The following is a 10,535-nucleotide window of genomic DNA, read 5'->3' as shown; positions in this document are numbered from 1 at the left end:
AGGCAGCCAATCAATGATTCTCTCTCATCATTGATGTTTCATCTCTCTCTCCCTCTCCCTTCCTCTCTGAAATCAATAAAAATATATTTAAAAAAAAATGCCCGTGACACTAATCATCTCCCTGTGAACAGATTGTCTCTGCAGTAAATTGGATTTTGCAGTAAAAAGTGATCTCGTGGCTTTTGCGTATATATTATTTTAAATTTTATGGCAATTCTATATGCCAGTGGTTAACAAATCTCTCCTGTCCCTGCATTTCCGCCTGCCTGGCCTGGGGGAGATTGTCTTCTTCACCTGTGGCCTCAAGTACAACTTCGAGCTGTTCCTCTTCTGAGGACCTGGCTTTCTGTTTCTCAATGAGTGCAGCCTCAAGGCTAAGTACAAACGTGGGGGGCAACGGCTAGAGTTGGCCCAGCACCTCAGCAACCGCATCCTGTGGATCGGCATCGCCATCTTCCTGCTGTGCCCCCTCATCCTCATCTGGCAGATCCTCTATGCCTTCTTCAGCTATGCTGAGGTGCCGTAGCAGGAGTCTGGGGCCCTGGGAGCACGTTGCTGGTCACTCTATGGACACTGCTACCTCTGCCACTTCAACGAGCTGGAGCATGAGCTGCAGTCCCGTCTGAACTGTGGCTACAAGCCAGCCTCCAAGTACATGAATTGCTTCTTGACACCTCTGCTGACACTGCTGGCCAACGATGAGCCTTCTTTGCTGGCTCCATCCTGGCTGTGCTTATTGCCCTCCCTATCTATGATGAAGATGTGTTAGCTGTGGAACACGGCCTCACCACCGTCACACTCCTGGGGGTCACTGTGACGGTGAACAGCTCCTTTATCCTGGACCAGCACATGGTGTTCTGCCCTGAGCAGCTGCTCCGCGTGATCCTTGCTCACATCCACTACATGCCTGACCACTGGCGGGGTAATGCCCACTGTTCGCAGACCCGGAACGAGTTTGCCCAGCTCTTGCAGTACAAGGTATTGTTCATCTTGGAGGAGTTACTGCCTGCATCCATGGGCCCTGGAAATTATAGACTTCTGCAATTTCACTGTGGAGGTCGTTGATGTTGGAGATACCTGCTCCTTTGCCCAGATGGATGTTTGCCAGTATGGGCATCCCCAGTGGCTATCTGCTGGTCAGACCAAGGCCTCAGTATACCAGCAAGCTGAGGGCGGGAAAGCAGAGTTGTCACTCATGCATTTTGCCATCACCAACCTGGCTGGCAGCCACCATGTGAGAGCACGGCCTTCCTGAGTTTCCTCAAGGAGCAGGTTCAGCAGGATGGAGTAGCTGTTGGCCTTGCCCAAAGGGTCTTCTCCCTGAAAATGCCCTCTTTATGTCCATCCAGTCCTTACAACCTGAGTCTGAGCCATTGAGCCTTATTGCAAATGTGGTAGCTGGCTCATCTTGCCATGGTCCTTCTCTTCCCAAAGACCTGCAGGGTTCCAGGCACAGGACTGAAGTCGCCTCTGCCCTGTGCTCCTTCTCCCCTCTGCAACCTGGTCAGGTTTCCACGGGCCGGGTTCCCAGTACCATGACAGGCCCAGTATCATGCCAGGACAGCCAGCTCTTGGAGCAGTGTGTGTGAAGGACAGCTGCAGAGCCTGGTGCTGTCAGAATATACATCCACTGAAATGAGCCTGCATGACCTCTACATGCACAAGCTCCACAAGCAGCAGGCCCAGGGCGAACCTGAGAGGAATGTGTGGCACCGCCAGGAGAGTGATGACAGTGGGGCGAGTGACCCTGAAGAGGGAGGAGAAGGTGCCCAGCACCCCCAACCTATCTCCCTCTCTGCCAGCTATCCCTGTGCTGCTGCATCCTGCCCTGGAGCAGCTGAGACCACTGCCCTGCAAGGGGGCTTCCAGAGGTGCTATGGGGGCATCACAGATCCTGGCACAGTGCCCTGGGCTCCCTCTCACTTCTCTCGGCTGCCCCTTGGCGAGTGGACTGAAGATGGACAGTCAGCATCAAGGCACCCAGAGCCCGTGCCTGAGGAGGGCTCTGAGGATGAGCTTCCCCCTCAGGGGCACAAGATCTAGACCAGGGGTCCTTAAACTATGGCCAGCGGGCCACATGCAAATACAAATATTGTATTTGTTCCCGTTTTGTTTTTTTACTTCAAAATAAGATATGTGCAGTGTGCATAGGAATTTGTTCATAGTTTTTTTTAAAACTATAGTCCAGCCCTCCAACGGTCTGAGGGACAGTGAACTGGCCCCCTGTTTAAAAAGTTTGAGGACCCCAGATCTAGACAATGCTAGGGAGGGTCCGTATGCCCCAGGATGGCAGTATCTATTGCCCCACCATCCCGTCCACCTGCCATGGAGGGCTTCGCTGAGTGTTGTCTGGCTCCATGTACTAGTCTATGGTGTGTCCATGCCTGGCCAAGAGAGGTGCAAATACTGGGCTCACCACAGCCCCAGCAGAGAAATTGGGGGCCTAGGAACCAGAGCACACAGGACTCTAGCCTCATCCCCAGGAATTCACTTGGCTCAGAGTGTGGTGCTAGAAACTGGTTTCCAGCACAGCCCCAGTAATGCTACCTTTGTACCTACCCTTACGAGTCTCCAGAGGACTGCCTATCACAGTAGCTGCCAACCAGGGAGAACCTGTGCCAGCTGTGGAGTGGGGAGGTTGAGCCTGGACCCTCAACCTCTGTGGCCTCCCTCTCCCCACCCTGAATAGATGAGCAGCTCAGGCTGTGGCCCTTACCTCACCCTCAGTTCTCTCCCAGTGCTACAGCCTGCTCACCCCTCCCCTTCCTGCACATCACTGGCATGTGAGCTGCTTGCTATGGTTCTGTTCATTCGTTTCCCTTCTGTTCAGCTTTTGATTTGTGTTGGCATAGAGGCCCTAGCTCCCAGCTCCTCTCACCCTATCTTTTGACACTAAGGATGGTTTCTAAATTATAGGAGCAGGATGGAAATTTTTTCTACCCTGTCCAATATTTTAGATAGGCCCCTGGGAGCATATCAAATTCTTATGATATTAGACAAAGTCTCTGGCCAGCCAGAAACTCATGAGTTCAGCACTGAATGGGTTGTTGTGGTCTACTTGCCCCCCAGACACAACACTTCTAATTCAACTTACTGATCAGGGGATAGTAAGGATCTATGAGGCTCATTGCACATGGTACTCTATGGAAAAAACTGTCAACACTATAGAAGAGAACTCTGATAGAACATCATGAAAGTCTAGAAGGATCACACCACTAAAGATGCTATTGTTACAGAGAAATTTGTGAAAGCCATCTAACCTGAAAACAATAAATTCCTGCTGGAGAAAACTGTGTCCAGATGTTGCGCATGACTCCACAGGATTTATGACAGATCCAATCAAAGAAACCATGAAAGAGATTGTGAATATGGCAAAAAGGGGGGGGGGCTAGTGAAGAGTTTCAAGATGCATATCTTGAAGAAGATAACTTGATGGAATTGAGTGCTTCCGAATCAATGCCAGAAGATGAAGAAGAAGACATAAAGAAGCAGTGCCAGGAAACAAACTGCCATTAGACACCTGGCAGAAGGGCTCCAGTTATTAAGACTGCTTTGCCTTCTTTTACAGCATGGGCCCTTCTGTGGTGTGGGCACTGAAACTAAAGCAGACAGTGGAAGGCTTGGTACCATAGAGACACTCATTTAGAGAAATGAAAAGCAAAAAGTCAGAAATTACAATGTATTTCTGTAAAGTTATTCTGAGTGTGCCTGCCTCTTCTGCCTTCCCTTTCACCTCCTCTACCTCTTCTGCCTCTGCCACCCCTGAGACAGCAAGACCAACCCCTCCTCTGTCTCCCCCTCCTCAGCTTACTCAGTGTGAAGATGATGAGATTGAAAACTTTTATGATGATCCACTTCCACTTAATGAATAGTAAATAACTATCATGCCATACATGGAATAAACTTATCTGTTATGTATGTGTGTGAGTGTCTTTATGTGAAAATATAATGACTGTGTGTCAGGAACTGTATGAGACATTTTTGGGTCATCTTCATTGCCTAATTATTCATCATGAGCAAGACTTGTATTGAAATGATAGCCTGTCCTTACATAGGCATAAGGTGAATGATATAAAATGTAAAATTAATAATGTGTTAGTTTTTTTACTGTTTTATAAGTGCTTTAAAAATTACATTACTGTACAATATGCTAATGTGTATCAGGCTATTATCATAGGTAATCAGTTTAAAAAAACTATAACAGTGTTTCTACTGTCTTATGAATATGTCTGTTACTATATGCCATAAAAATCTTGTAACGGTTCATTTATTAGTGTGCAGACTAGACTATCTAGTTAGACTGCCACCAAACAATTGTATTGCTGCTGCTTTATTATCAGAGCATGAATTGTTATCTGTAAATAAATGAGTTTCTTTTTCACATCTTTCATTTTTAAAAAAATGTTTTTATTGATTTTTAGAGAGAGAGGAAGTGAAGGCAGAGATAGAAACATTGATGAGAGAGAAATATCGATCGGCTTGCCTCCTGCTTGCAACCCAGACATGTGCCTTGACTGGGAATTGAACCAGTAACCTCTTGGTGCATGGTTTGATGCTCAACCACTGAGCTACACAGGCCAGGCTTACATCTTTCTTTTTTTAAAATATATTTTTATTGATTTCAGAGAGGAAGGGAGAGGGAAAGGGAGATAGAAACAACAATGATGAGAGAAACATTGATCAGCTTGCCTCCTTCACACTCCACACTGCAACCCAAGCATGTGCCCTGACTGGGAATCGAACCGTGACCTCCTTGTTCATAGGTTGCTCAACCACTGAGCCATGCTGGCTGGGCACATCTTTCATTTTTGATGTCTAGTATTACTAATACATATACTATCTACAGTGTTTTGTATCATGAGACAATATTGATATAGGTACTGACAGACAATTCATCTTGTAAATAGATGATGTAAACTTATGGTGTCAATATAGTAGAGTACTATAAAAGTATTTCTTTTCCTTATGATTTTCTTAACATTTTCTTTTTTTAGCTTACTTTGCTGTAATAATACAGTATAAAAAACATATAACATGCAAAATATGTGTTAATTGACTGTTTATATTATTAGTAAGACTTTTAGTCAGCAGTAGGAATTTTGGGGGAGTCAAAAGCTAAACATGGATTTTCCACTGTGTGTGAGGTCTGTGCCTGTAACTCCTGTGTTGTTCAAGGTCCATCTGTGCATGTTATTGTAACTTCCTTTTTTTAGGTCTTACTTTTGAGGAGAGGGATATCATTGAAGGAGCCTTCCGTCAAGGTCAGATTCGAGTCTTGGCAGCAACTTCTACTCTTTCATCTGGGGTGAATTTACCTGCACGTCGTGTAATTATTCGGACTCCTATCTTCAGTGGCCGAACTCTAGATATTCTTACTTATAAGCAGATGGTTGGTCGTGCTGGCAGGAAAGGAGTAGACACAGTAGGTGAGTTTGAATTTAATTTCAATAGCATTGCAGATGGACAGTGTCGTTCTACTTGAAATTTGATTAGTTCCTAGCAACCCGGTTCTCATTATGCTGTGTTTGTTATCCAACGCACTAATGTCATTCTTTTGGATTTGCTTAATACTTATAATTTAAGTCATTTTTCATATATTGTCAACCATTCATTTTCTACTAAGGTAGAATTAAGATTTTCTTTTGTATTATATACTGTGAAATGATTCAGTATTATCTTAGTCAAGTGAATTATCACATTAGCTAAAATATTATTAATTTCCAGGATAGTCTACTATTTAGTGTTAATGAAGGGAGTAATTTTCTTTCTTTTTGATGAAGTCCAATTTATCTATTTTTTTTTCTTTTTAATATATCTTTACTGATTTCAGAGAGGAAGGGAGAGGGAGAGAGAGATAGAAACATCAATGATGAGAGAGAATCATTGATTGGCTGCCTCCTGCATGCCCCATACTAGGGATTGAGCCTGCAACCCAGGCATGTGCCCTGACTGGGAATTGAACCATGACCTCCTGGTTCATAGGTTGATGCTCAACCACTGAGCTATGCCAACTGGACTCTTTCTTTTTTAAAAATTGATTTTAGAGAGAGAGAAACATCGATATAAGAGAGTAACTTTGATTGGTTGCCTCCCATCGGGGATTGAACCCACAACCTGGGTATGTGCCCTGACCAGTAATTGAACCCACCTTTTGGTGTACAGGACAGTGCTCCAACCAACTGAGCCATACTTGCCAGGGTGAAAGGAGTAATGTTCATGGATATTAGTTCTGTTTAGGTCTAAGAGAGAGTTCAAATAGTGATGCTGAGAGCTGGGAAGCACATTACAATGGCAAACATTAAAGACATCTGTAATACTTTCAATAATAAGGATAAATAAATAAAAATTTGGAGGAACAGTCTGTTACTTTATCTTTCTTTTCTAAGAGGTAGTTTATTGACTTTAACATTATACCAAATTTCAAATACATAGGCAAACAGTTCTGTGGCTATTGAAGTGAAATTTGCATATCCAGGAGAAAAGGGACAATCTTAATGGGAAAACGGGTGGGATATTCTGGGCACAAAAAGCTGGGCAGTATACCGAGGAAGTGACTTAGAATAACTTGATTTGCCATGTGAGGTCCCTAAATACAGTCGGTCCTCATATTTGGTGGATCTCATATTTATGAATTTGCTTACTTACTCAAATTTATTCATAACCCCCAAATCAACACTTGTTGGGCTTTCATGGATATGTGCAGAGCCATGAAGAATTTGAATGTCTGGAAGCACACATGGTTCTCTACCTTCTTGCTTTGGCTCTCACACTGTAAACAAGCATCCTTTTCATGGTCTATTTAGTGCCATAGTCTTACATTTTTGGGCTTTTTGGTGATTTAACTGTTTAATGTGACCCCCAAGCATAATGCTGAAATAAAATTATTATCTAGTGTTCCTAAGTGCAAGATGGCTGTGATGTGCTGTATAGGGGAAATAAGTGTATTAGATAAGCTTTGTTTAGCCATGAGATATAGTACTGTTGACTGTGAGTTTAATATTAATAAATCAATAGCACATATTAAATAAGGTCTCTTTAGACAGAAACATGCTTAAGACAAGATTTTATTGAAAATGTTGCGTTAGAGGCTTGCAGGAAGCTAGCCCTGTATCTCCCCTAGGAGCAATGGTTCAATATTCCCTAATTCAGTTTGTGGTCACTACAGAACATAACTACCACAAATAATAAAAATTGACTATAACTTATTAGTGACTGGATTAGTTAGAATATAAGTTTACTGATGTAACAAAAGCCAACATAACAAGTGTTTAAACGAGGTAGAAGTTAATTTCTTCTCATATATCAGTACAGTCTGGAGCTGATAGTGTGACACCAGTGTCAGGGACCACGTTTTCTAGTTTGTTTTTCCATGTTCAGCAATGTGGTTTCTATCCCATGGTGTAAGATGACTACTCTAGTCTCTGTCAGCACATCTGCATTTTAGACATCCAGAAGGGGAGATGAGTAAGTAAAGAACATGTTCTGCCCTTTTAAGAAGATGGATACCAATTTGGCTCTGGATAGTGTTGGCCTGTGGACTGAAGGGTCCCAGATTCGATTCTGGTCAAGGGCACATGCCTGGGTTGTGGGCTCGATCCCCCGTAAGGGGCGTGCAGGAGGCAGATGATCAATGATTTTCTCTCATTATTGATGTTTCTCTCTCTCCCTCTCATTTCTCTGAAATCAATAAAAAAATATATATTTTTTAAAAAGGAGATGTACAGAGTATTTTTCCTCACATACAATTAGTCACATGGTTACTTTTCTCAATTTCAATGGAAGCTGGGGAATATAAAATCTTTAGCTGACTGGCCATGTACCCAACTGACCCTTAGGGGTTTTATTTTATTTTTAAAATTATTATTATTTTAACCCTCACCTGAGAATGTTTTTCCCATTGCTTTTAAATAGAGTGGAAGGATGGGGGGAGGAAGGGAGAGAGAGGAGGAGAGAGAGAAAGATAGAGAAAGAAGAACATTGATGTGAGAGGGAAACATTGATGGGTTGCCTCCTTCATGTGCCCCAACTGGGGCTGGGGATTGAGCCTGCAACTGAGGTACATGCCCATGATGGGAAATGTAACCCTAGACCCTTAGGTGCATGGGCTGAAGCTCTAACCACTGAGAAAACCACCCAAGGCCATTTTTTAAAAAATATATTTTTATTGATTTCAGAGAGGAAGGGAGAGAGATAGAAACATCAATGATGAGAATCATTGATTGGCTGCCTCCTGCACGTCCCCTCAGGCGCAGGATTGAGCCTGAAACCCGAGCACGTGTCCTTGACTGGAATCGAACCTGGGACCCTTCAGTCCACAGGCCAAGGCTTTATCCACTGAGCCAAACCAGCTAGGGCCAAGGCCATTTTTTTTTTAAGCTACAAAAAATTTTATTTTTCAATTACCATTGACATCCAATATTATTTATATTAGTTTCACGTGTACAGCATAGTGGTTAGACAATTACATAATTTTCAAAGTGATCAAAAATATATGTCTTGCTTCTAAGCTAATGGAAAGAAGGCAAAGAGCTTTTTTCTGTGTTTGCTACTTTCCAATTGCCTTCAGGTCAAATTAATTCTTAATTATGAAGAAAGTGGCATATTTTAGTGTGGCATATATATTCTGATCCCCTACAATCCAAAGTTCAGAAAATAAAACATTAGCAATAATTTTTTGACCATGACAGTCACTATCATCTATTATTTTCTTTAAAACAAATAAGACAATTAAGTTCTTTTTAGCCACTATCTTATGGAAATGTGTTGAGATTTTGCAAACGTATGATTTTCTTGGTTATAGGTGAGAGTATCTTAATTTGTAAGAACTCTGAGAAATCAAAAGGCATAGCTTTACTTCAGGGATCTCTAAAACCTGTTCGGAGCTGTCTGCGAAGACGAGAAGGAGAAGAATTAACTCCGAGCATGATAAGAGCTATTCTGGAGGTAAGTCTGTTCGCTAAATTACCACTTGCTCTTTTGTACCTATACTTCAATGGTAGAACTTTATATGTGAAAAATCTTAGCTTGTCTTTCTTTTTTTTTCTTTTTTTAAAATATATTTTATTGATATTTTACAGAGAGGAAGGGAGAGGAATAGAGAGTTAGAAACATCGATGAGAGAGAAACATCCATCAGCTGCCTCCTGCACACCCCCTACTGGGGATGTGCCCGCAACCAAGGTACATGCCCTTGAACGGAATCAAACCTGGGACCCTTCAGTCCGCAGGCTGTTGCTCTATCCACTGAGCCAAACCAGTTAGGGCTAGCTTGTCTTTCTTTATGAGGTTATTTATAGCCTTCCCAAGTCTGAATCTCTTCTATTTTATATAGTTACTAGAGGCCCGGTGCACGGATTCGTGCACCGGTGGGGTCCCTCAGTGTGGCCTGCAGGGATCAGGCCAAAACCAGCAGTCCAACATCCCCTGAGGGATATAGTAGTGCGTGAAGTGGCAGGCGGCCAGGGAGGAGCTGGAGCCAGAGCCCGGGGCAGGCACCATGCCTCTCCTGCTCATCCTGGCCCTGCTGTGCCTGCCGCTGCTGCCGCTCAGTAGGCTCGCTGCCGCTTCGCTGTGGTCTCTGCATGCCTGTCCTAGGGCAATATCGGTGCACCCATGACTGAGAAGTAGCCACAGGCTCGCGCCAAGTCAGTCCCGATGCTGGTCCTAATCCAGTCCCGGTCCAGATGGGGAAGGGGTGCGCAGGGGGAGTGTCTGCGGGAGAGGCTTGTGCCACTGCAGCAGCGCTCACCAGCCGTAAGCCCAGTGTCTGGTGCCTGTCGGTCAGCTGAGTGGTGCTTCTGCTGTGGGAGCACACTGACCACCAGGGGGCAGCTCCTGCATTGAGCATCTGCCCCCAGGTGGTCAGTGCATGTCATAGTGACTGGTCAAATGGTTGAACGGCTGCTTAGGCTTTTATATACATAGAATTCCTGGAATTTAATACAGCTAGTGCTATATCAATCCATTTCAAAACAGTGCATTAAAATCCACATACCAGATGGTTCTTTTTATTTTTTATATATGGTTTTATTTATTTTCTGAATAAAGGTGACAAAAATGGACCCTAGTTTCTCCATCTAGATAATACCTGTTGACATTAAAAAAAATACTAAATTACAAATACACATGATTAGAAGTTTCAAACAGTATGAAAAGATTTAAAGTGAAAAATAAAACTTTCTGCTCATAGCCCTCAAAGGTAACCCCCTTTAAATATTTCATTAATTCATCCAGAAAAGTGTTCTATTCATATATCAGCATGCATGTCTTGCTATTGACTTTAGTAGTGGTGCTGGGGTACTGATGCCTTTACTCAGACCCTGCTTTATTTCTCAATTAAAGAAAGAAAAGAATTGTTAACATCAGATTGGTGAGGATGATGAAAGTAGGCACTCTCATATACTGCTATAACTCTTTTGGAGGACAACTTGTTCATACCTAGTAAGATTTCTTTTTTAAATTAAATCTTTATTGTTCAGATTATTACAGTTGTTCCTCTTTTTTCCCCCCATAGCTCCCCTCCACCCGGTTCCCACC

The 10,535-nt window shown here is 43.2% G+C and overlaps 1 protein-coding gene across 4 annotated transcripts in view; it reads left to right on the top strand.

Annotated features, from left to right (window-relative positions):
• POLQ (polymerase (DNA directed), theta) overlaps nucleotides 1-10,535 on the top strand; it is a 97,038-nt gene that overhangs the window by 18,814 nt on the left and 67,689 nt on the right. For 3 of the 4 annotated variants that reach the window (XM_005875363.2, XM_014546990.1, XM_014546991.1), the window contains 2 exons: nucleotides 5,214-5,426; nucleotides 8,801-8,943. In XM_005875363.2, coding sequence (XP_005875425.1) covers nucleotides 5,214-5,426; nucleotides 8,801-8,943 — 356 coding nt within the window. Of the gene's footprint in view, nucleotides 1-5,213; nucleotides 5,427-8,800; nucleotides 8,944-10,535 lie in introns of those variants that run through there. The other variant, XM_014546992.1, reaches the window with a different exon arrangement.

The sequence above is a fragment of the Myotis brandtii genome, unplaced genomic scaffold, assembly GCF_000412655.1.
Source record: "Myotis brandtii unplaced genomic scaffold, ASM41265v1 scaffold46, whole genome shotgun sequence".
Classification (NCBI taxonomy): Eukaryota; Metazoa; Chordata; class Mammalia; order Chiroptera; family Vespertilionidae; genus Myotis; species Myotis brandtii.
The sequence above is the reverse complement of the archived record's forward strand: the minus strand, read 5'-3'. Positions and strand labels throughout refer to the sequence as shown.